This window comes from Cavia porcellus, unplaced genomic scaffold (assembly GCF_034190915.1).
Source record: "Cavia porcellus strain 051 isolate PalLab524CR breed Dunkin Hartley unplaced genomic scaffold, mCavPor4.1 scaffold_26, whole genome shotgun sequence".
NCBI lineage: Eukaryota > Metazoa > Chordata > Mammalia > Rodentia > Caviidae > Cavia > Cavia porcellus.
This window is the reverse complement of record NW_026947509.1, coordinates 15657260-15682213: the sequence shown is the minus strand read 5'-3', so window position 1 is coordinate 15682213 and position 24954 is coordinate 15657260. Positions and strand designations below refer to the sequence as shown.

The 24954-nt window shown below is 41.3% G+C and overlaps 2 protein-coding genes across 6 annotated transcripts; one reads left to right on the top strand and one right to left on the bottom strand.

Annotated features, from left to right (window-relative positions):
* Window positions 1-19979, top strand: Hnrnpu (heterogeneous nuclear ribonucleoprotein U). Of its 5 annotated transcripts, none has more exons than XR_010043324.1 (16): window positions 1-915; window positions 1753-1864; window positions 1953-2026; window positions 3927-4066; window positions 4632-4731; window positions 5143-5255; window positions 5578-5841; window positions 6120-6239; window positions 6914-7042; window positions 7132-7300; window positions 7577-7831; window positions 8011-8195; window positions 8545-8616; window positions 13739-13809; window positions 15628-15730; window positions 16434-19979. XR_010043324.1 is itself a non-coding variant. In XM_003474261.5 (14 exons), the coding sequence occupies exons 1-14, from the start codon at window positions 234-236 to the stop codon at window positions 9102-9104; spliced, it is 2469 nt and encodes an 822-aa protein (XP_003474309.1). In that variant the 5' UTR covers window positions 3-233; the 3' UTR covers window positions 9105-10172. The 5 variants fall into 5 exon arrangements, 2 of the variants coding, with proteins under 2 accessions (XP_003474309.1, XP_003474308.1); XR_010043325.1 differs by having other exon boundaries at window positions 13739-15354; XR_010043323.1 differs by having other exon boundaries at window positions 13739-15730.
* Window positions 17721-24551, bottom strand: LOC100725137 (cytochrome c oxidase assembly protein COX20, mitochondrial). Its single transcript, XM_003474257.5, has 4 exons — window positions 24157-24551; window positions 18649-18763; window positions 18472-18535; window positions 17721-17984 (listed from the first exon to the last, which is right to left on the bottom strand). The coding sequence occupies exons 1-4, from the start codon at window positions 24196-24198 to the stop codon at window positions 17852-17854; spliced, it is 354 nt and encodes a 117-aa protein (XP_003474305.1). The 5' UTR covers window positions 24199-24551; the 3' UTR covers window positions 17721-17851.
* Between the last annotated feature and the right edge of the window lie 403 nt (window positions 24552-24954).

Here is a 24954-nt window from a genome sequence, read left to right as displayed (position 1 = left end):
CCGCCCCTGCGAGAGGACGTTGCGTGCTCGCTCGCGGCAAGCGAGTCTCCGCGTCTCCCTCGCGAACTCGGTGAAAGGAATTGGCGCCGTTCGACACCAGGCGGGTCCGCTCTGCAGCACGCACCTATCTCCAGCCGCAGCTGCCGCCCGGGTCGACGAGCAGCCGCCACCAGTGGCCGACGGAGGGGAGCCGAGGTTGAGCCAGCACCCAGCGGTGAATCGGGGCCCTCACCATGAGTTCCTCGCCTGTTAATGTAAAAAAGCTGAAGGTGTCGGAGCTGAAAGAGGAGCTCAAGAAGCGACGCCTGTCCGATAAAGGCCTCAAGGCCGAACTCATGGATCGGCTCCAGGCCGCGCTGGACGACGAAGAGGCCGGGGGCCGCCCCGCCATGGAGCCCGGGAACGGCAGCCTCGACCTGGGCGGGGATTCGGCCGGGCGCTCAGGCGCAGGCCTCGAGCAGGAGGCCGCGGCCGGCGGCGACGAGGAGGAGGAAGAGGAGGAGGAAGGCATCGCCGCGCTGGATGGCGACCAGATGGAGCTAGGGGAAGAGAACGGGGCCGCGGGGGCGGCCGACGCGGGCCCGATGGAAGAGGAGGAGGCCGCGTCGGAAGACGAGAACGGCGACGATCAGGGCTTCCAAGAAGGGGAGGACGAGCTCGCCGAGGAGGAGGAGGGAGCGGGCGACGAGAACGGGCACGGGGAGCAGCAGGCTCAACCGCCGGCGACGCCGCAGCCCCAGCCCCCCCAGCAGCGCGGGGCCGCCAAGGAGGCCGCGGGGAAGAGCGGCGGCCCCACCTCGCTCTTCGCGGTGACCGTGGCTCCGCCCGGGGCGAGGCAGGGCCAGCAACAGACGGGAGGTAAGAAGAAGGCGGAAGGCGGCGGAGGCGGCGGTCGCCCCGGGGCTCCGGCGGCGGGTGAGTGCTGCGTTGTAGGCTGCGCGCGGCGGGAGGCCCGCCCGGGTGGGGACCATGCCCCAGGCCTGCCGGAGCCCCGTGGGGGGAGGGCGGCGGGGGAGGGGCGCGGGGAATCCCGGATTAGCCGCGCGGCCAGCGCTCGGCGTGACGGCGGTGCTGCGCCTCCATTATGTGGCTCCGTCGCTGGGGGGGGGGAACTACAGCTGCCGCGGGGGGCGGGGGGAGGAAGGGCGGGAGCCCAGCCGGCCGCGGTGGCGCCGCCGCGCTGCGTGCGCGCGGTGCGGGCACATGTCTCGCAGGGGGGAGGGGAGAGGTCCCGGAGCGGGCGCGCTTCGGCGGCTCCTCGCCGCGGTATTGTGCAAGGAGCGCAGGGGCTCGGCGTGACGTCACATCCGGCGGGAGGAGCTGGGCGCGGAGAGGGGCGGAAGATCAGTACAATGCGGCGGCGGGGAGCGCGAGCGGGGGAGGGGGAGGGGGAGGCGGCCCCTCCCCCTGCTGCGCGCGGGTTGGCGTGCACGTGGGCCGCGGCCCGGCCGCGCTCTTTTTCTTGGGCTTTCTGGAATCATCGAGTGGCCGGGCGGAATGAGCGGTGTCTTTAGACTGCGTCACCAGCTCCTGTCTTGGCCTGAGCTGATTGTTCTTTGAAATCGCGTCTCGTTCTTATATAAAAAGGTTAATACAAAAAGATTTAGCAATATATAGAAGGTTTTTTCCGCTTGGAGATAGAAAAGGTGCTTTTTGGATTTTTTTTTTTTTTGTCTTTTGTCTTTCCGATTTCTGGTATTTGTGTGGTTGGTTTGCGGCTTGGCTTCTTAAAGGGGGTATTGTGTGTTATAGGAGATGGCAAAACAGAGCAGAAAGGCGGAGATAAAAAGAGAGGGGTTAAAAGACCTCGAGAAGATCATGGCCGAGGATATTTTGAGTACATCGAGGAAAACAAGTACAGCAGGTACAGGATGCTAAACTAGTCGCGCTTGTCACCCATTCCTGATGGGTCGGCGGCCGAGCTGGTATCAGGAGACACTTCTGTCTTTCAGAGCCAAATCTCCTCAACCACCTGTTGAAGAAGAAGATGAGCACTTCGATGACACAGTCGTTTGTCTTGATACTTGTAAGTGAAGCCGATTCTTCCCTTCCTAACAAATGCAGTGGTTTTTTTTTTTTTTTTTGGTTCCAGATTGCTAGAAAACAGTATATTGACTAATGGGGGAAAATGTAGGTTAAAGTTTAAGGCAGGAAAATGACGTATGTTCAGATTGTAGTAATAGTTTAATTTTGGTATGGTTTCAGTTTTGTATTAATAATCTCAGGCTTTGGCATTGAATATTTTTATGACTTGAGAATTCTTTTTAGGGATGTAAGATTAATGCTAGTGTTTTGACTAACAGAAACTTGTAAAAGTACCTATCTTGTTACAATAAGGCTTCTGTAGTAGTTACGTTTTTTGTGGAATTAAGTATTAAGTGAGCTGTTTGGATTAAATATTTAATAATTTCTCCCATTAGCACACAAGTATATTCCCTATTCTAAAAGATTGTAATAATATTTTTTCAATAACTGCTCTTTTGTTCTCAATTCCAGTTCAGTAGCTGCTGCTTTAACATAAGTTGATTTCTTCCAAAGACCTGGGGCAGCAGCAGTGGGCTATCACTGGGCCACTAGCTTTCTTCAGCAGCGAATGGTATCAATGGCAGCGCTGTAAATACTGCTACTTTACCCAGTTGGGTTGCAATTATGAGGAAGTATTGCAAACCTTCTAATGGGCCTTGGCTGTCAGATTTGTGTTTTTTAACCATAAAGTTACATTGGTTTAGTATTTGAACGGAATGCAAACTTTGCAGTGTAGTGAGTAGAGCAGTGTAGAAATAAATGCTTGAAAAATAAGAGGTGTCACCTGTTTCCTTAGACACAAGGAGCCGAAGCTTAGCATTTTACATTTAATTGTACACGTTGCTTCTGTTTATGTTTATAGGTGTGGAAGTGTAAACGCTTAGGTAGTTGGTGGTTGAATCTTTTGTAAAACATGGAAAAGTAGCTCAGGAGCTTTAGGTCAGATCCAGTTAAAGTATAAAACTGCTAGGAATTGGCAGCATGGTCAGGTAGCGACTCGGTTAATAATATTGCCACTGTTAAATCAGTTTTTAGTGCAACTCAGCTAGGAATATCAGTCTGTAATGTACCATTGGGTTTAAACAAATTGAAAATTCTGTCAGTGATCAAGAACTTGTAGCAAAGCTTAATAGAGAATTTTAAGTTGTATATTTGATTCTCACTAATAGAAAGTAAACATTCTAACTTGATTTAGAGTTTAGCTGTTTCCCAAGTGAAAAGAACTCCGAGAAGGTGCATGTTAATCAGCTAGTGACCCAAAGGTAGCTAAAAATGCTTTGGATTTGGATAATCCAGGAAGTAGTTAATCCCTAGCTGATATAACTGCCAAGCTTGGAGAAGGGGGGAACCTAAAGTGCCAGTAATACTAACAGCACTAGAGCACTAGGTTTGTAGGTTGAGACTGTTGTATTCACTAGTTTTAGAAAAGAATTGAGGATCTGGAACTCCTGTATTAAGTTACAGAGTGCAAGATACACAACAGCTCATGCTCCTATTTTAAAATGATTTGGTCATGGCCTCACTTCAGTCTTAATTGTGGCACTGGTAAATTCTACCTGGTTCTGGCATGCTTCACTTTGATTTCCTGCTATCCTCTACTGCTTGTCTCTAAACCAAGGTAAAGAGCAGAGCAGGTATGTATTAATGTCACGTTGTCTTGATTATTTTACTTAAGAAACATACTCTTAAGTGTTAATTTAATAGGCAGTTTACTCTTCATAATTGACCAAGAAGTGGCTTGGTGGGATGTGGGAATTTTAAATGTAAAACTTGGAAAAGCATGACTGTAAAACACAGTTCTGTGCATCATTAAAAATACATGTGAAAATTTAGTAACCAAGTTTTGTCTATGTACCATAATACATTGGATGTCAAAAGAATAATGTGGTATTTGGTTACAGATAATTGTGATCTACATTTTAAAATATCAAGAGATCGCCTCAGTGCTTCTTCCCTTACTATGGAGAGCTTTGCTTTTCTTTGGGCTGGAGGAAGGGCCTCTTACGGTGTGTCAAAAGGCAAAGTCTGTTTTGAGATGAAGGTAAATGCAGTTTTGTGAACACTCCCCCAGATCCTTTTGAATTTTCATTTGAAGTTTCAGAGAGACTTTAACTTTTTTTTTTAAACAATGAAGTTTGTAAAATTAGAATTTGCCCTATAGAGCCAGCTGGTTTTATATTTTGGGTACTTTTGCTAGGGAAAGCCAAGTTTGGTTTTGTTTTGCATAGGGGATCGAATCTGGATCTTGCATTTGTCAGGCAGGTGCTTACCCTGCTGAGCTATATCCCCCGCCCTTTTTTTTTTTTTTTTTTTTTTAAAGAAAAGCTCCTAAGTTTGGTTTTGTTAAAGAGAAAAATATGTATACCTTATGGTGAGAATGTCTCTCATATTCCAAGTCTTAAACCTTCAAATTTGAGTTCTCAATGCTTATGTCAGTTGGATGGTCTTGTAATAAGTGATGGCAGTAGGACTTGGAAGGATAAGGAGGTGGAGTCCTTATATTAATAGCAGCAAAGGATTAGGACAAGGTCCAATAAAATAAGCCAGAGTTGAAAGCCTTACATTCCTTGGATTGAGGTTTGATTGTTGAATGATTTGATTTTCAGGTTACAGAGAAGATTCCAGTAAGGCATTTATATACAAAAGATATTGACATACATGAAGTTCGGATTGGTTGGTCACTAACCACAAGTGGAATGTTGCTTGGTAAAATTTCCATTTGACTTCTGCGGGTTCATAACATTACAGACAGCATTTTAAGTCTTAACCAGTTTTTAAGCTATTTCAATGTTCTGCAGATGAATAATAGCTGTATTGCAGGCACATGCTATATTTTAGTTTCCATCCCTTCCTGGTTTCCAAAGTTACAAATGGTTGAAATAGTCTTCCCAGTGACATGTAGTTTGCCCAAATAAGCTGGCTTTTGTGTGTGTAGCCCACAAAGCTTTCATCAATTCTACATCTGATACAGGGATAATAAGTCAAAGATGATTAGGTTATATACTCAGTTGTTTCTCGAGTATCTGTTTCTTGATATCCTGTATTTGAAATAGTAACTGTCAAATAGAACAGTCTTTGAGTGCTTAAACAGACTTAATAAAAGTTTTTTTTTTTTAGGTGAAGAAGAATTTTCTTATGGATATTCTCTAAAAGGAATAAAAACATGTAATTGTGAGACAGAAGATTACGGTGAAAAGTTTGATGAAAATGATGTGATTACTTGTTTTGCAGTAAGTTATGCCTAAGAATCTGTATAAATGACAAGTTATTAGCTACATTGAGGAATGTTTTAAAGCATGATTAGTTTAGATACAGACCCTGGCTCTAGGTTTAAGACTGTTAGGTGAACTGGGAGCATAACAGGATATTTTTGAGGAAGAAATATGATGCATTTTGACTAAAATCTGTTGAACATAAAGTTGAAGTATTCCTTTATTTGGATTCTGGATACATGTCTTTCATTGTGTCACCACCATTAAAAAGCTAACAGATGTGTACTACAAGATATGCTTACTGTACATTTTTATGTTTTGTTTTTCCTTTGTTTAATAGAACTTTGAAAGTGATGAAGTAGAACTGTCCTATGCTAAGAATGGACAAGATCTTGGTGTCGCCTTCAAAATTAGTAAGGAGGTTCTTGCTGGGCGGCCACTCTTCCCACATGTTCTCTGTCACAACTGTGCAGTTGAATTTAACTTTGGTCAAAAGGAAAAGCCATATTTTCCAATACCTGAAGATTATACTTTCATTCAGAATGTCCCCTTAGAGGATCGAGTAAGAGGACCAAAGGGCCCTGAGGAAAAGAAAGACTGTGAAGTAAGTAACTTTTTTTTTGAAAAGTTTGAAGCACTTGAATATTGCTTTTGGCAGAAATGATTATTTAAAACTGCTAAATGATTAGTATTTATCTTGTTGCTTTCAAGCAATGCCTTTTCTTGTTATTTCTCCCCTTGTGATGTGTTAGGCTTCCTACAAATTCCAGTCATATGTGATCTGATGATTTGGATTTTTAAATTAGCTTCTTATTAAGGTTAAAAATGTCTAAAGAATATTATGTGGTTTCTAAATTGTTAAATGTTTCTTTCCTACTTCAGGTTGTGATGATGATTGGCTTGCCAGGAGCTGGAAAAACTACTTGGGTTACTAAACATGCAGCTGAAAATCCTGGTAAATACAACATTCTTGGAACCAATACTATTATGGATAAAATGATGGTAAGTAAAATGTGATTGGACATAGACCAGAAGGGGAGAATGTAGACCATCAAGGGGACTGGCTAGCAGGTTTGAGGCCTCTTCGGTTCAGTCCCCAGCAAGGCCAAAGATGACAAAGTATTTTAAAATCTCTTTATCTGTCATCTATATCTGTTTTGATATCTCGGACGTTGGAATAAGGGCAAAAATTGGAATAAGGGCAAAAGTACTGTAAATTTGTTAAAGTAACCTCTTAAGATAAACAGCTTTCTGGAAATAGAATCCATGAGTTAAGAATTGAACAGTTTAGGGGCTGGGGATTTAGCTGAGTGGCATAAGCGCCTGCCTTGCAAGCAGGCAGTCGGAAAAAGAAAAAAAAAATTGAACAGTTTTTGAATGGCATATTGTTAATGTGAGAAAGAGTACTTTTATTGAGATGAGTTTCACTGTGACATCCTGGCTGGCTTAGACTGGCAGAGATTGTCCTGTTTCAGCCTTGAGTGCTGGGTATTAGAGGTTTGTGCCAAACACTTGTCTAGAGATACTTTTTTTTTGTAGTGGTAATGGAAAATAAAATGTCACCTCCCGTCTCGGAAGGTATAAGCAAGTATTAAGACGGGAAGGTATAAGCAAGTATTAAATGGAATGTAACTTAAGACTTTGAAAGTTTTAAGTATTTAAACTTTTAAAAACAGGTGGCAGGTTTTAAGAAGCAAATGGCAGATACTGGAAAGCTGAACACGCTGTTGCAGCGAGCCCCACAGTGTCTGGGAAAGTTTATCGAGATTGCTGCCCGTAAAAAACGGAATTTCATTCTGGATCAGGTAAGCTGCAGCTTTGAAGTAGAAAAATGTGAATGAAATTTAGTATAGAATTGATGTTTGCAATTACAAACTTCAAATTTTTTCCCAAGACAAATGTGTCTGCTGCTGCCCAGAGAAGAAAAATGTGCCTGTTTGCAGGCTTCCAGCGAAAAGCTGTTGTAGTTTGCCCAAAAGATGAAGACTATAAACAAAGGACACAGAAGAAAGCAGAAGTAGAGGGAAAAGACCTGCCGGAACATGCAGTCCTCAAAATGAAAGGCATGAAATTTATTTTCATTGTCTTAAGTTTCTTCCTGCAATTTATATCTTAAAAAATTAACAGGTTCACTAGCAAGACTTTTTGGGGGAGTTACATTAACTTACAGTACTTGTGAATGAGTATGTTTGGTTCTGTCTTTTAAGAAAATGTCACTAAAGGCTTTTATAGTTACAATAATCTATTTGAAAGAACTAGAGCCAGTTTCAGAAATTGGGAGTTATTGAGTTGTGGATATTTAAAAGTTCTGAAGTTTAGTTTGACTTTATTCCCTGCAGGAAACTTTACTCTGCCAGAGGTGGCTGAATGCTTTGATGAAATTACCTATGTTGAACTTCAGAAGGAAGAAGCCCAAAAACTTTTGGAGCAATATAAGGAAGAAAGCAAAAAGGCACTTCCACCAGAAAAGAAGCAGAACACTGGCTCAAAGAAGAGCAATAAAAACAAGAGTGGCAAAAACCAATTTAACAGAGGAGGTGGCCATAGAGGGCGTGGAGGATTCAATATGCGTGGTGGAAACTTCAGAGGGGGAGGCAAGTTTTAAAATCTTACTATAATTGGATTATAAACATAACCTGGGTCCATGTTAGTGGTTAAAGTTAAACATTATTTTGTTCATCATTTTCCAATAAAAACAATGCCGTGGCCTGGAAAGAACTACAAATAATGTATAAGTTGGTGCAATAAAGTCTAAATATTCCTTGTTTTTCAGCTCCTGGGAATCGTGGTGGATATAATAGGAGGGGCAATATGCCTCAGAGAGGTGGTGGTGGCGGTGGAAGTGGTGGAATTGGTTACCCATACCCACGTGGCCCAGTTTTTCCTGGCCGAGGTGGCTATTCGAACAGAGGGAACTACAATAGAGGTGGAATGCCCAACAGAGGAAACTATAACCAGGTGATGATATGTGGCGGGATTGATGATCCATAGAATTTTGGTCTGGAAGGTGATGGTAGGCTAATGTTGAAGATTCTTGGTGAATTAGTGTATGCATTGACAGAAAAATTAAACCTAGTAATGGCAAAATGAATCCCCCTTTCAGGTGTTCTAACTAGCAACCATTAAGGTGCAATTGCTAATGTAAGACTGAGATGATTGAGACACTAGCAGAAAGCCCAGGGTTTCTCCTCCACCCTATACTGCAGTATCTAATACATGTCTATTTTTGCCCCTCTTCCACCATACCTTTAAAAGCATGATAAACTTTGGGGTTCAGAGTTCCTAAAAGTCTTCTTTGTTTTCTTAGAACTTCAGAGGACGAGGAAACAATCGTGGCTACAAAAATCAATCTCAGGGCTACAACCAGTGGCAGCAGGGTGTAAGTAATTTTACGTGATTGTGTACATTAATTATATTCAGTTTCTACAAGAGCAAGTCTTGAAAAAGATCTTGTTCAGGGACTGAAGTGTATAAATGTTAAGAGCACAAGGTGTGGATTGTGTTATATCTGTAGCTATATAAATAGATTGGAGGTTGTTCTAACTTAATATTTTCATAATAAAGTAATGTGTAATATATTTTCTTTTTACTGCTAGCTTTAATTGTGTAAACTAACCAAGTTACATTTCCTTTTGTAATGTGTACTGATAAATAATGGGCTATTAAAACAATCTGGTTTAATAGAAATCAGGTATGACAAGTATAAATTTATTTCCAGCAGTTACTGTGAATTAGATTCATTGTCATTTCCTAAAAACAATTCGAGTGGCTTATTGATGTTTTTTTCTTTAAAAAAAAAATTTTCTCTTACAGCAATTCTGGGGTCAGAAGCCATGGAGTCAGCATTATCACCAAGGATATTATTGAATACCCAAATAAAACGAACTGATACATATTTCTCCAAAACCTTCACAAGAAGTCGACTGTTTTCTTTAGTAGGCTAACTTTTTAAACATTCCACAAGAGGAAGTGCCTGCGGGTTCCTTTTTTAGAAGCTTTGTGGGTTGATTTTTTTTTTTTTCTTTTCTTTTTTGTACATTTTTAATTGCAGTTTTAAAGTGAATCGTAAGAGAACCTCAGCATTGTGCACGATAAGAGAATGTGTCAGTATTTCAGGGTTCTACATTTTATCTGTAAAATGTGACTTTTTTTTTTATCACAAAGAAAGTAAAATGTTGCTTTGTACCTGGTGTCTTTTATTAAGAATTTACTCCCCCCATTTCTCACAGAGAATAACAGTCGGGAGTCATTGTCACAATATAATAGAAATGTTAGCAACCAGATTCATGGAAGGACTAAGTGGTCCTCATGAATTGCATAAGACTCTGTACTGCTCATATTACACTCCATCCTCTCTGTAGTTTTTTGGGTAGTGGAGGGGGTATAAGCTAAGTAGTAATCTCTTACAAAATCTGGGAAAGGCTCTTTCTGTCTCAATAAAAGCGGAATTGGCATAATTGATAATGAAGAGAAAACTTGGAACCGAAATGGAGAAGATGGAGTGTATGTAGAAGGGCTGATAAAAATGTAAAACTTGGTTGCATTTATTTGTGGAGGCTCAAACTTGTGAAGGTTAAATACCATAATTTTTCCATTTGTTCTGCATTTTGATTCTGAAAGAAAGCTGGCTTTGCCCATTTCTTATTAAAAAAACTTGTTGTAAATCCAGTTGTCTAATGGGATCTATATGAAGTTAGCTATGTCTGTATGCCCTTCTCCCACAAAATACTGTATAACTAGTGTGCTTGTAGTAGTTAACTCCACCATCTTTGTAAGCTAATGAAATTGTGAGTCACCCATTTATATCTTAATTTTTAATCATGTCAGTTCTTGAATGGGTATCTCCTTAGCCTGCTGATTTCCTTTTTCTTTCTAAAGAAAGTGGGTGGAGAAATTAATTTAGACGTTTGTTTGCAATAAAAAGAATTCATTTTACTCTTGTTTGGGATTCTCGCCATCAAGGTTCAAAATCCCTTTATACAACTCCCAAGAGGAGAAATTTTAAGTGTGTGCTTTCTGGACAGCTTATTCTTTTACTCTGTACTTAGAGAACATTTAGGTTTTAAAAACTTAAATGTGTACTGACAGATTTTATTTTATTAACAACTTGAATTCTTCCCTTCCCCTCCCCCCCCAGACGGCTTTTAACGTTTAATTGAGGGGAAAAGGTATACTGGCTGGGAGAAGTTAACGCTCACTGTCTCATCTTTACAAAATGCTGACAGCTGTCCTCAACTGATAATTTTATATACATGTATATGATACATGAAACTCTGGGAGCAGATGCTTTTAGAAGCCATCATACAAGCCAGTCATTGATTTCACTACTACACAACACTGCTAACTTAACTGTAGCTATGTGATAACATTAGATCCCCTATTGTAATTATATTGGGTTTGCACAGAACACTTAATCTTCTGAAGGATCCTCACTACGCAGTGAGGAATCAGGAGTCAAACTGTAGAACTAAAATTTGACTTCAGTCTAGTATTTTGTTGTTTTCAGTTTTCAGGTTGCTTCTGGTAAGTTCAGGTTTGTAGTATTTGTTATGGTTCAGAATTTTGTCTTAGCCCTTGAAAATCGGAATTTTAAATTGCTTACAAGCTGGAGTTGACTTGTAGATGTGAAGATGTAGATCTAGTTGACATTGAAACAAAGGCTGATTACCATAGAAATTCTTAATAGTACAGGGTAGCATCCATAGGTTTTTGTCTTTAGCAGTTGATAGACAAACACTGGCATGAATTTCTTAAAATACATTAGGATTGCATATAACTGCCCATCTTAATTAGCACTTAAGATATTATACAGTTTCCATTTGTGCCTTATAAAAACCTTGGGTACACCTTCAGCTCATTTGCTTAAATTCATACCCACAGTTACAACAATAAAATAATGGTCAAATACTATTAGTTAGGTCAGTATGCCTAGATCACCCAAGAATTTGGACATGGGTTGATGCAATAGATAAGTGCTGCCTGGACATTTACAGTTACAAGCAATCTCATGGTGAATGCTACATTTGTGAAAGAAATAACCTTAGGAAGTACTTAAATTCAGAAAATGGGCTGGATGTGGTACAAGAAGCTCACAAGTTGGAAGACAGCCTGGGCTACATAGTGAGTTCAAGGCAAACGTGAACTACAATAGCAAGAACCTGTTAATCCCCAACACCCCCCCCCCCAAAGCTAAATAGCAAAGGTAAATTCCAGAAAAGCCAAGTTTAGGCAGAATGTTTATGGGGACTCTTGGTTTCTTACTGTCCCTGTCACCTTTCATCCCCATGGCAAACATTCTGAAGCACATTTAGTTCAGAATGAATCCTAGAGAACAATTGCTTTGGGGTCAAAGTGGTTTCACACTAAACCAAACATGAGGTAGGTGACGTAGGTGACTGGGTGTGGCTGTGGTATAGCACGAAAGTAGGATGCTCACCTCTAGTACAAACAGCTGGATAGGAAAGAAGGCAAAGATAAGAATAATCACAACTGCATGTTTCTTTAGTGCTGGTGGCCAACAGGGTAACCGCTAGCCTTTAGCTTAATTCCAAGATTCATCAGCTTATTTTATAATATCCAGACAGCAGAATGAAGCTCTGAAATGAAACTTGAGGCAGTTTGACCAGGTTGATTTAAACCAAACAAAAAAGCCACCTTAGTTTACATAGAATCACTCTAGGAAACTAATAGTTGCAGTGGTTTTTCAACTAGAAATTTGATATTCATGAACAGATTACGCTCTTGTCGTTTTTTCTATAAACATAGTAACAAATTGGCTTTGTATTTAGAACCATGTCTGTAATGTGTTCCACTGCACAAAAAACAGTATTTTAATAATTTTTTTAGGTAATGTTGTATATATGAATATAAAAACCTAATTCAGATCTGAGAATCTGATTAGAATGAGTAGAATAAACTTGCCATAATTTCTAGCGCAAAACTAAAATGTTTAAAAGGATGACTTGCATGAGAACAGTTTATTCCCTAGCTTGTGCCCCATACATGAGTTTTCCCCTTGTACCAAATGATATACCTACTATTTTATCTGACCCTAGTTGTTCCCCTAAAATTCTTAAAATTTAAACTTTGGATTTGATAGTAAATAAAAATTTGGTATCAGTTGCCTAAACTTGCTGAAAACAAGTTATAGTGCCCTTTATACGGTGAGTTTTTTGTTCCTTGGACGTTTTCCAGCTTGGGATTTTTATTATTTGGCCATGGCTAGTACTCATTAAAACACGATTGTATGTCTAACCAGTTTGTTGCTTTTGAGGTTTTAGTCATCCTGTTTTTTTGCTTAGTATTAGCACTAGAGGTACATGAAAGACAAATGAACTTGATCCAGTTAACTCTTGTAGAAGTAGACCTGTCTTACTAACCTTAACTCAGTTTTGTTTTTGGAAATGAGTTATAGTGCTGATTTGAAATAATATGCACTTAATTTAGTGTATTCATGTATGCTAGTTTATTTTGGTTTAACATCTACATTCTTACCAAATTTGCAAAGCAGGTGAACCGGACCTCAGATTTTAACTGGGAAGTAATGTAAGATTGCATACTTAACGCTTTTTCCATCCTTGCCAGTTAACCAGAAATACATGGGATTGAATAATTAGTTGCCCTTGAATATTATATGAAGTAGTAGGTTGGACATTGATGGAGGGATTACATTCATGAAGTTAACAATTAGGAAAATTAATACCTATTTTGTGGATTCACTTGTAATTGTGACCCATTATGTGGGTAGGTCACTATCAGAGTGACTGGATAGATGAAATTTTATGTAAGACACTTAGTACTATGCTATTAGGGTTAGAAGACTTACAGACACTTGATTTGTAATTATCTGATTTGCTTGAAATACAAGCCTAGAAAATTTGTTAAACTATTTTTATGCCAAGACTCATGTACCCGCGTCTTGATAGCACAAGATTGTGCTTTGAAACCACTGAATCTCTGGGTTCTTTATAGTACTTGAAAGTGATAAGGATAATGACAGTCTGGAGTAGCCAGTCTAGCAACATCATAGAGAAAGATTCAGTTCTTTGCACCATTAACGCAGTCTGCTTGCCAAGCTTGTGTTCAGTTTGATTATTTGTAATAGTGGTAATTCTTCATGGATTGCAAGCTGTAGAGCTGACACAGTACAGTACCTGATTGAACTATTTGTAGCATATTCTTTCCTGCTGTTTCCTTTGATAGGCCCAGTCCATATTAGATAAGGTAGAGTAAGTTGTACTTGGTAAACACTCAGAACGTTGCTACGCTAATACTAGAGTTGCCAAGAATAGACAGGCCTGTAGACAACTAGCTTATGTGCTATTATAAATACTGCAAAAACATAGGATAAATTAATAGTGATTATAGTTTATTGGCAACTAAACAGCTATTAAGGAAGAGTTAAGTACAAGAACAAAAGGTTCCAATGTACTTTTTTTTTTCTTGTGAAAAGTAATAAAGCAAAAAACATGCTGATTTAAATTTCATCTCCTTTTCCTTAGTCTGTCCATGTGAATGTGCTGTGTGGAAGAGTAAAAGGGCCCAACTAAATGTGTTCCAGTGATTCTAATAGGTATTCCAAATTAATTGTATATTTAACGATTGTTATGTTAGGGTTCTAGGATCACTGTCAATAAAATTTGTTTTTAAAGACGGGAAAATTGGTAACCAGGTGGACAATGCTCTGGGAAAAACAAGTCTTCCAAGTTCCCTTTGCATACCTGCACCGAGTATTGGCGTCCTCTCAGTTGGATGTCCTTCCACGTAACTGTATAAGTATTTACACTATGCTCCCTTACATGAGATCTGAGATAAAAACTTGTGAGTTATAATGTAAAACAGTAGGATAACTTTCTGTCCTTGTTTCCCTAAAATCTTTTCTGGATTTATACACAAACTGCTTTAGAATATCTGAAAAACGGATCAAGCTCCTTTTGGATAATGAGCTAAAAGTGTGAAGTCAGTTGGGAATTTGACTGATGGAATGGGAAAGGTTTGTGGTGTAAGCTATGATCATGCCAGTCCAGAGCATGTAATTGTATAAATCTGACTTTGAATCACTCAAAGGAAATTAATTTTCCTACTACCTATTCCAGAGTAACGTTTTTAGATTAAAAAATGAGAGGACTTGGGTGCAGGTGTAATACCTGTAGGTATCAACATTTAATTTAGTACATTGTGGCCTCTGAAGGCAACAACCCTCATGGTTTCTAAAGAGCAGGCAGCTCAAGGTTTCGTAACCTTTTCTGTTTACTAGAAAAAACCTAATGAAACTAGAGAAATAAAATTTGTTGCAAAAGTAAGCTTTGAATTTATGTGGTAAAGCATACTTTTCACTTGTCTTCATGGTATACTGGAAGAACCATTTCTATGGGAAACTTAAGGTATATGTACAGAGATTATTTTAATTCCAACTAAGGCCTTGCCCTTTGACGGGTGGTTTAAAGTGTATGGGACATTAATTGCTAGAAAAATGGTGCAAGAAGAGGTGCCACTCATTGCCTTGATTTATACTTTAAAGTGAATAAGAGTTGTGTGTTACTGTAATTAGTGGTAGCCTTAAGATGGAAGTAATGTCATCCTCTAGTGAATATAATGGTTGAAAAGCACTCATTCACAACACATTTGTAGTGCTCACAAACTTTATAAGTGCAATACTTTGAAGAATATATTTATAGTAAAATTTTTGTCCTAGCTGTTTCCCTTTTAAAAAATAATTTTAAGTTCTTAATGTATAAAGTAAGCTGTATGGAAATACCAGTATTTGGGTAGTAATATTGGCATATTGACCTGATATTATATTTACTGGACTATTTTAAGATGCTTCCAAAGTTTTATTTTATTCTAGAGAACCGCTACAAATAAGACTTAAAGCAATCGTTTTAATTTTTGTACTTTGCTCATTAAGATCTGCTTACCCAAAGGGTAGTGTATATTTTAACATGACTTTTAAAGGGGTGACTTGACCCCGTCAGATTTTTATCTAGGAATAGGAGGATTCAAACCCTGTTTGATCCCTCTTTGCTGAAAAGTGCATAAACAGGAATCCTGAATTTATTATATAGACCTCCTCGCATTATATAATCGAAGCAAAGGGAAACCAGCGATGGAGTTAGAGGTACGTAGACTAAAGAGATGCTTGCAAATCAAATAACGGTTCTAGTAGAGTCAAGAACTCGTGTTGCCAAACCCAGTCAATATAAATCACAAATTAGAGAAGAGCTGCTAATTTAAATTCCCTGAGGTCCCTTTACTGAGATGGAAAAGCAAGTAAAAGGAGGGGTGAGGGAAGGGGAAAATGTCAAGTGCTAGGAAGATTAATAAAAGTAGGTATTATAGAAAAGCTACCCGAAGTTTTCAAAACTAACAACTACAATTCTATTTTGGTCAGCTACTTAGCTGGTACCTACTGCTATATCACCTAGTGTGAGATTTGGAATTAACGGGACAATGAAGGAAGCAGTGTGCTGGAGGCTCACAAAGGAGTATGGAAGGTATGTTTTGCTAATAGGATTTGCAGTATATGAATGGGACGAGGGGCAACCTTGGATCCTATTTATTAGCAGTAATTTTAGTGTTAAATCAGTACTGGGGATTGAACTCACAACCGAGCACTTGGAAGGCAGGCATTTATGCCACTGAGCTAAATCCCCAGCCCTACCTTGGAGGATTTTTAAGTCCAGCATGATGAAAAGTGAGGCCCTGTCTGAAGGGAGTGGAGTTGAGGTGGTGGCCTGGCACTAAGGGCCTGGGTTCAATTCCTCCAGCACAGTGTGGGGATAAAGGGTTGGTACACACGTAGCATATAGTAGTTGACTATTTAAGTGCCAACTAATGTTAAGAGCTAAAGCACAAGATAGGGTGAGAAGCTGAAGGACAAGTGAATGAAGTCCACAGAAGTTAAGCAGATAAATGGAAGTTCACAGATACAGGTGAGGAAAGGCATTCCAAGTAGAGTAAGGCGTCTGGATGGAGCCATAGATTCTAATGGAAAGGTCATGTTTGTGCTGGGGGGTTTGGTAGAGTCTCCCAGAGCTAAGATTGCAGTTGAGTGGCAGGGTGGAAATGGGAGTAGCAGTTCAAGGTGTCTAGACCATTTGGGAATACAATGTGCAGGAGGAAGGACTGTATAGTGATGTGTATACAGTGGTATTTTTAAAGTAATGCAACTCAATTTGTAACTTTTGTTCTGTCCAGGCCTTCAGTTGTGCAGTCATTCTGTCATTCTGATGTGAAAATGAACTAACCTTGTTAATGAAGAAAGCATTGGAAATTTACCACCTGGGAGGTCTCTTTTATCTTATTCAGGGTAAGGTGGAGTTATGGTATGTTACAGCTAGAAGACACTGGAAATTACTCCAGTTTGCGTGGTTTTACATGTTGCAGATAAATGTCTTGAGTCTTCTTTAAGTGTCCTGTGTATATAGCTTGTTAAAATGTCAAGATTTATTGATTGCTCCCCACCTCCCCCTCAAGCTACATCTTAAGAGCTTCCATGTTGAGACAGGGTATTGCCAGGTAGGCTGACCCTAAACTCAGTATAGCTAGCTGGTCTGGGAACTTGGAACAGTCTTACTGCCTCAGCCTCCAGGTGCTGGGATTACAGGCAGGCATAGACAAGACTAATATGCCTGGCAAGACTAACACATTTTTAATCATGACCAATTTGAATGTTAAGACTGCATTACATGTTGGTCTGTGCCAGTAAGAGTTGGCAGATTTTGTAATTGCATTTTCCTTTACAATAAATGAGTGTAAGAAGTCTTTTTGGTGGCTGCCAAATATGAATCAATAAAACTTGTTAGAGCATGTTTGGCAACATTCACAGCTAGTTGTGGCATTTGGTAAACCATATGGCTTCTGTACCCTGACCCTCAGTGACAGTCATACAATGCCCTCTCGTGAACTGAACTGATAAAGCTGCCTCTTTCCTTTGAGAAAGGATACAAAAACAAAGTACCTTACTGTGAAACACCAAATTGATCAGACTAGCGGCTGAACGCTGGTCTTACCCCTTGCTGTATTAAGCATCTACTGTAACAGTGTTGGCCAGGCTTCCTATGAATCTCTAGACCCAGGTGATCTTTGCTTTAATCTTAGGTGTATGCCAAAGGGAAGGTTTTCCCTGCATGAGTTAATAGAATTTTGGTGTTGGGTACCTTTATTCTTCAAAGATTTTTTTAAAGAACTGTAGTAGATTGACTTTTTAAGGTAATAAACTTTTTATGTGGTATATACTTTAAATTCACTTACTAAAATTCTACATACTTCAAAAAGCATTAAGGGCAACTGAAAACTTAGTGATGTTTTTTAAGGCAAGACTTTTAAGAAACTTTTCCTTGGATTTTACAGTTCTAAAGACATTGTCAATAAATTGTACTAATACTTTAGGCATGCCTGACAGACAACTCGAATTGATGCGCTGACAGCAAAGGGCCAGAATGAGCTGGCAAGTTTTCATACAAGTATGAAAAAGACAGACTCTGGCTTCCATGTGCTTTATTTACTCAGTTGAGAGCTACTGTGTCACGTGTATAAAATGCTCTGTAACTGACCCCAACATTACTAGCACTGACTTCAAAGAGTTCTCTTTCGGTTTTCTGTGTTCAGGTTGTTCAGCTGCTGCTGTTGGTTTGTTTTCTTTCAGGATCAAGGTGGGTGCTTTCATATAAAATCTTGTTTTTCATTCCTTCCCTGGCGATCCTTTGCTGGATTCTTTCCTTTGCATAATTATACCTGCAATGGAACCTTATCAAACAATATTGTTATTAATATATACTATTCTTTATAATCACAGAATTTTGAAATGCTTATGGATGAAGATCTGAAGATGAATGCTAGAATGCTGTTTTAGAGTCAATACCTATGATCAAAATAATAATATATAAAATGACAATTTCTGCCACCTTAGCTTAGTTTGAAATGTTGTGGAACTTACATATTTTGAGATTCATTACATAATTTACATTAACAATCAGAATGAGATGAGAAAGAAAATGGAACAGTTGAATTCGTCTTATCATTTATTGATTTATTCAAGTATTCCTGGTATAGTATGTGAATATATAATATTTAAAGGCAAAGGCATCCCAGCACCACTGCTTTGTAAGATGGATTTCTATTAAAAACTCATTAAGATTTTCAGAGGGTGGCTCTCCCAGTGAGATTTGTTGGGAAAATACATGAGCTTTTGACCTTTGTGACCTATAGTGATCTTGGGTTATGGCAAACATACCAGCATCCTAAAGTCACCACGATAAATCCTCCTACTCCAACATCACATGATCTTCTAATTCTGCCTGTAAGGAGCAAGGAATAAGAAATACATACATGATTGTTACTTCATCTAGAAAAATGGTTTTCTATAGATAAAAGGGGTATTTTGTGTAAAAAAAACCCTAAGCATACTCACTAGTTAACAAAAAGTATCCAAGTCCAGCCACAACAGATCCTAATGAACCATACAATACTGAATCCCGTGCACAGGGAATGTTTTCAACATCTAAAATTCCTAGGAGCTTAAAGGGCTAGATTAAAAGAGAAAAAACCTAGATTGAACAAAGTATTTTAGTTCAAGGTAGTGCAGCAAAGAATACAGTGTAGTATTTTAAGATATAAACTCAGATGTGCCGGTTAACACTCTTTGATAACTGTTATATAACCAACTGAACCTATATAATTACAAGCCTTCAAAATTTGATCACAAAGCCCTAAGCAGTGGTACAATTTTACATCCGGACATAATCAGCTGATTTGAAAATAACTTTTAGGTACATTTCTGTGGAAATTTTGTCTTTCAGCTGAAACAAAATTCAGTTATCTGGGAAGCAAATGAAAAAAGTTACTTGAACCATGTTTGCTTGTAATATTTCCTCCATGTCTTTATTTCAGGTTTTGGTGCTAATCAGATCAGTTGGCAGTTATAACCTTTTGTTAACATGAACATGGATAATGTGTTTCTCTGGCCTCAAACCTGTTTCCCTGCCTGTCTCATGAAGTTGCATTTTATGATTGGTAGCTTATGGAACCCACAGCTATGTAAATCCTAAGTTTTTTTTTCCCCCCCCTGTTTTTACCTGTACCGGGGATCGAACTCAAGACTGACTGCTTGCAAGGCAGGCACTTACGCTGCTGAGCTAAATCCCCAGCCCTCTGAGTGAAGTTTTACTTGGCTTGCCACTTCATTTTATCTCCATGGCCTTAATCTAAAATGAAAAGGGATTGTTTTTCCAACCTCTTAAATGAGTTGTCTTAAGTTGTATTTTATTGACTTTTCCCTAGTATGATCAGCCAGAGGCCTGCCAGTTTGACAGACATGCCTGCAACTAGCAGGAATGTGTTGAAACTATCTCAGTCACCAGCTTTAAACTCTGAGCAGTTGCCCAACCTCAGCCTCCTGAGTGCTGCAATCACAGTTGTGTGACTCCACACCGGCTTGAGGACAGTATTTCTGTTAATAAAAGGCCCATAGGGGCCTGGGTTGTGTTTCTAGCTTGTGGAGGGCTTTAGGTTGGAGCCCCAAGTTTTCATGATGGCTTAAAAAAGCATCAAATAGCGTTAAGGTAGCTGGATGAGTCTGTAGGGTAAAGCAGTGGCCTACGAGAGGGAAAGCACACAGAACAAAGGACAGTAAGAGTTGAGACATACAGATAACTCCATTGTATTTCATCCTACATGTTTGCTTTAGCATCTGCTGGCAAAGACAAAATGTGACTTCGTTCATAATAAAGTACAAATCATATACTTGCATTGTTTTTTTTTCTTCTTCTGTCTTTCACCTGTCCCACACAGGGACTGTTAACTCACTGAAGGCTTTTGAAAGCTCTGCAGTCAATGCAGATCTCCACATGAAAAGCCTGGGAGGATTCTAATGTAGACGGATAACTGGGGGGGGGGGGGTTTGCTGGGCTGTACTCCAATCAGGGCAGTGAGCAGCATCCCCTCCACTTAGGACTTGGATACCACAGTGTGGGAACATACTTGGCACTAGTTTTACCAGGTCTTAGATGCAGCTACATAGCTATGATAAACAGATGGCCATGGCACAGTAAGCACCATCCACCAAAGAGCCCCACGTAGGCTTCTGGGTTCTTGCACCCTTTCCATGATAGATGTATTGCTCTAGGGCCTACTACAGTCTGCTCATGTTCTTGGCACAGACAATATGCTATACACAGGCACATGGGTACCTGGAAGTTTCCACAAAGCTATTTTAAGTCTCAGTGTCTTGATATGTAGATAATGGAATCTGTTTTAAGAAACTTTCAGGTAGCCCTTACATTAGAGGAAGTAATTTTTAAAAGCAGATTTGTAACAACTTTGGCTTGAGAGACCTCTCATACAGCTCAGCAGTTCCACCCCAAACAAAACCATCTGATGCAATACATCAGGATCATTTAGTTAAGAAATCTGGTGGAGCCTGTAATTTTACAGCCTCTTTAAGATACTCTTACTTGGACTTTGATTAAAAGAACTGAAAGAACACTAGGAAAACAAGATGGACATCTGGTGCCAAACACCTGCCACTTGCACTATGGAAATGGCATTACCCATCCCTGAAGTTATACTCAAAGGCTGCAAGCCTACTGAAAAACACTGCAGGGGGGCATAGATTACTTGGGAAGGATGCAAAAAAAATTTAAAGCCAATGTTGTACAGTTCACCTCTAGTTAAGGAAATCAGTGAACCACCTTTCAGCATGTACAGTGATTCACTAATGGGCTAAATTCTGAAGTGCTCTTCATAAAATATGCACTCGTTTGTCATGCCAGCTTGCAGCCTTGTCACAAACTTAGCCCTTAAATAGAGGAAAACTACCAGCTCACTTTGATGGAAAGCTCAAGAATTCCAAGTCAAATTGGAGCTACATAAAAACTACCTGCATCAATGCTCATATTACTGCAAAATACCCTGGGTTATTTTAGAGCTGCTCTCCCCAGGTGTGCAGTGAATTCTGCCTAGCCAGGGGCTTGGCTAGGAAGTCCCACCCACCCATTGCTGCCACCCTGTCTTCCTGTGCTGCCCCCCCACCCCACTCTTGCCTTCACTGCCTTCAGGGAGACACCCCTCTTTGCAAAAGCCACCTTACCCATATCAGCATATGTCAGGCTGACAAATACTTTGAACTGTTCAGTTAGCTTAAAACAGCTAAGTAAGGTGCTGTCACCAGCCATTCCTAACAGTTTTTAATGTCTTCTGCAGACCCTGTGTATGTTTTTTTTTCTCCTCTTTGACATAGGGTCTTGCTGTGTAGCCTTGGTTGGCCTCAAACTTTTGGCAATCCTCCTGCCTCAGCCTCCTGGACTGCAATTATAGGCATGTGCCACAACCCCTAGCTGCTGCCCTTTGTGTTCTCTGAAATGTAATCTTAATAGGTATCTCAAGGCTTTCCGTTAAGTGGCACTTTATAACTCAAACCCTAATACTCTAATAGTGGTGGCAAACCTTCATCTGCCTGGTAATAACTCTTGTTCACTTAATTAGGAACCCTGAACTTCCAAAAGAATTTTCACCCCCAAACTTTCCTTTTAATGGTATCTCAACTAGTCTTCTGCCTGGGAAGATCCCAAAATTACCCTTGATTCCTTTTGTCACATCTATGCCCACTGTGTCAGCAGGTCTGGACTTGTACCAAACCACTCTCTCAAGTTAACTGTTATTACCACCAACCTGCCATCTGCCAGCAGTGTCTAGATGTTCATTCCTCCAAGATCTGTGTATCTTTGACTGCTTGGACCACCACGTGCTCCTTAAGTACAGCTCTGCGGGGCCCCAGTGTTAGGCCTCATCTCTCCTCAGCTTGGGTACAAGTTAGGCACACTGACTGCATCCGATGGTTACTGCCCAGCAAAATGCTTCTGCCTCTGGAGCTTTGCAAGGTTGGCTGAGTAAATAGAATTCTTACTGTACCATTCCCCCAGGAAGGTCATTAAGGACTGATTTTGCTTATTTTGCTTAAGCCTATATCCCTAGTACCTACTGAAAGGCCTATGTTTTGACTAAATTAGTGAATTTAGAATTTGCCTGAACATGAATTTACCTTCATGTACCAACTTCAAAGTTTGTCAAAGACCAAGAATGAGGGAAGATAAAAGAAGGGTTTGAGAAGGTTTTCACTATGCAACTCAGGCTGCTCTCAAATCCTGCCTGAGCCTCATGAATGCTGGGATTAAGTATACCATGCCAACCTCAGTTTTTATGGGCTAGTTCTCTCTGAGGACTTGTTTAAACTACCCTCCTACTGGAATGATCATTAACAAGCCCTCTTTTAAAGATAAGTCTGGCTTCCTTTACTGACAGTATTCCAGTCTGTTAAATAATAGCTTCTGTTTTGTTATCTCTGATATGTAGTAGTTTATGAGAAACTTGTTTGTAGGTCATTAAACAGCACTCTCCACCCACTGGTAGTGCTGTTTTGAGCTTTGTAGCCATCCTACATTAGATTTTGTTTGCTATTGACAAACAGGTTATTTTTTCATTTTTATTTCTGGTGGATTAAACCTTTTGGACAGTTACAAGTCCATGATCACACAGCCAGATCTAGGATTTAGTGTTTGTGGTATAACTTGAAATATGCAACTTTCAAAACAACAGCATTAAAAAAAAAATATTACAAATAGTTGGTAAATGGGGGTAAAAAACCAGAAAAAACCCACCAACATCTGTTATGGCTTTAATACAGAATAATTCTGGCCAACAAGTTACTTATGTTTAATAAAAATGATCTGATGTTCTGGCCAAAGTTAGAAATCTCCAGAGAACAAAAAGTGAGCAAGTATTTGCAGTCAGGATTGGCTGCATTATCATTTACTGTTGTCTGAACATCGGTTACTTGCTTCACATTGAGAGGATGGAGAAGTTGGATTCCTTTATAAGAGGCCCAGGAAAAAAGGACCACTATAAAGTTACTACCTTCCCGGTGTGCTACAGTAATGATAAAGCCTGTCTAAGATGCACCAGAGATGAAAGAAACCCCTCCTTTGGCTCTGGGGGTCACTGGAGGTCCTCTCTAATATCAGAGTGAGTTTGGTTTTAATCACTACATCAAAGACTGGGTTTTGTTCCTTGAAGGAACGGGCTACTGCGATTGAATTTTAAAACTATGAAAATGCCCATTTTATAGGATGGAAGTGCATTTTGTGGGTTATGCAGTGTCGCGCGCTCCTACTCGGTCTAGGCTCAGTGAAAGCTTCTAAGAAATTCATTTCTTTTTTTGAGGTACAGGAGACTAAACCTAAAGACTAACCAATACATTTCTATACCTCTCCCTTAAGGTGGGAATTGCCAAGCAGAATCCACCTTTAAAAAAAAAATTAACCTCATGGGTATATTTTAGATGTACATAATAACTTTCATTACAGGGAGCTTGCGCCTATACAGGATATATATTGATTTTTCCCATTCCAGCCTCTCCAATTTGGGATGTTCCTGCCTCAGCCTTCTACAATGCTGGGATTGCGGGACGTGCGCCATCACACCGGACTTCACCATTTCATCTAATATGCTCTGGGCAAAAATTTATCGGAATATAACAAAGCTTTTATTTCCTGGCATCTACTGAATCCCCCTATGTAAATGTAGCGTGCATCATTAAAAACCAGGGACCCGTCCTCGGAACCTTCACTAGCAAAATGCAGCGCAGTATCCTTATCTGCAGAATTGGGTCACAGGATTGAGTCTGCGGTCTCAGCGACCCGCAGCTAAGTCATCAATCATGCGGGCCCCTCCTCCCCAGCTCCGGACACTCTGTCCGGGTGATTCCTACACGGATGCCGAGGGGAGGGAAGGACAAGGACTCGGAGGGCTGTGATAGCTTCCAGCCCACGGCGACAAACAGTTGGACACGTGAGCTAGACAGAAGTTCCGAGAGGCCCCGGCCCAACCCCCGCTCCCCCGCCGCGCGCGACCGCCGCCAGGTTACCTTCTCCTTCGCGGGCTCCCCGGGTTCCGGCGCGGCAGCCATGGCCGCGAGTAGGCGGTCCCCGCGCCCCACTGCGTCCGCCGGGCCGCCAGGCGGAAGCTGCGCCGGCCCCGCCCTCGGCGCGCCCACCCCACCCCCGCCCTCACCCCCACGCGCTGGCAGCCATTTTAGGGAATGTTCCCGAGGCTCTGCTCCAGCCGCGGTGGCGGCTGGGTGGCCACCTCCTTTGTTCAGCTGAACGGGTCTCACTCTTTACCCAGCCCGAAAACAGCCCGCAGGGCCAGGGAGCTGGGAGAATGCGGGCTGGGGAAACACCCAGGCCGGAGGGTTCGGGGAACTGGCTGGGAGCGCGGCGGCGAATTCAGGCCCGGGCATGGAGAGCCCGTACCGCCATTACTAACCGTCGCCCCCGCGCGCGCTTCCGTGCACGAGCTCGGCTGCGCGCCGAGGGGTGGGGCCGCGAGCGCGCCGCCGCCGCTTTGTCCTTCGGGGCGGACCCGCGGCAGGGGTCGGCCAGGCCTTGGCCCGGAAGTCGCCTCGCTTCGGCTCGGCGGCCCTCGTCCCCTACGCGTCCTTTGTCCTTCCGGCGCCGGGACGGGCCCGCGCCCTTGGTGCCACCCTAGCGCCCCTCCCTCTCGGCGCCGCGGCCATTGGTCTCACGCCTGCCCCTGGCGCTCGCTGCTCCCAGGCCTACACTGCCTCCTTGTTCTTGCGTCATAACTGGCTTTGAAATAGCACCGCTCCGCCCGCCTTGGAGGGACAGGGTACAAAATGGAGGCGGCAGCTCCCGGGGGAGCA

Excerpts from the sequence above, each read along its gene's own strand:
- Hnrnpu (XM_003474261.5), top strand. The coding sequence starts at position 234 with ATGAGTTCCTCGCCTGTTAATGTAAAAAAGCTGAAGGTGTCGGAGCTG. Across the intron at positions 916-1,752 it reads CCCCGGGGCTCCGGCGGCGG|GAGATGGCAAAACAGAGCAG; the intron begins GTGAGTGCTGCG and ends TGTGTGTTATAG. Across the intron at positions 2,027-3,926 it reads AGTCGTTTGTCTTGATACTT|ATAATTGTGATCTACATTTT; the intron begins GTAAGTGAAGCC and ends ATTTGGTTACAG.
- LOC100725137 (XM_003474257.5), bottom strand. The coding sequence starts at position 24,198 with ATGGCTGCCGCGCCGGAACCCGGGGAGCCCGCGAAGGAGAAG. Across the intron at positions 18,536-18,648 it reads TGGATACTTTTTGTTAACTA|GCAGAATTAGAAGATCATGT; the intron begins GTGAGTATGCTT and ends TGCTCCTTACAG. Across the intron at positions 17,985-18,471 it reads GTGGTGACTTTAGGATGCTG|GTTCCATTGCAGGTATAATT; the intron begins GTATGTTTGCCA and ends TTGTTTGATAAG.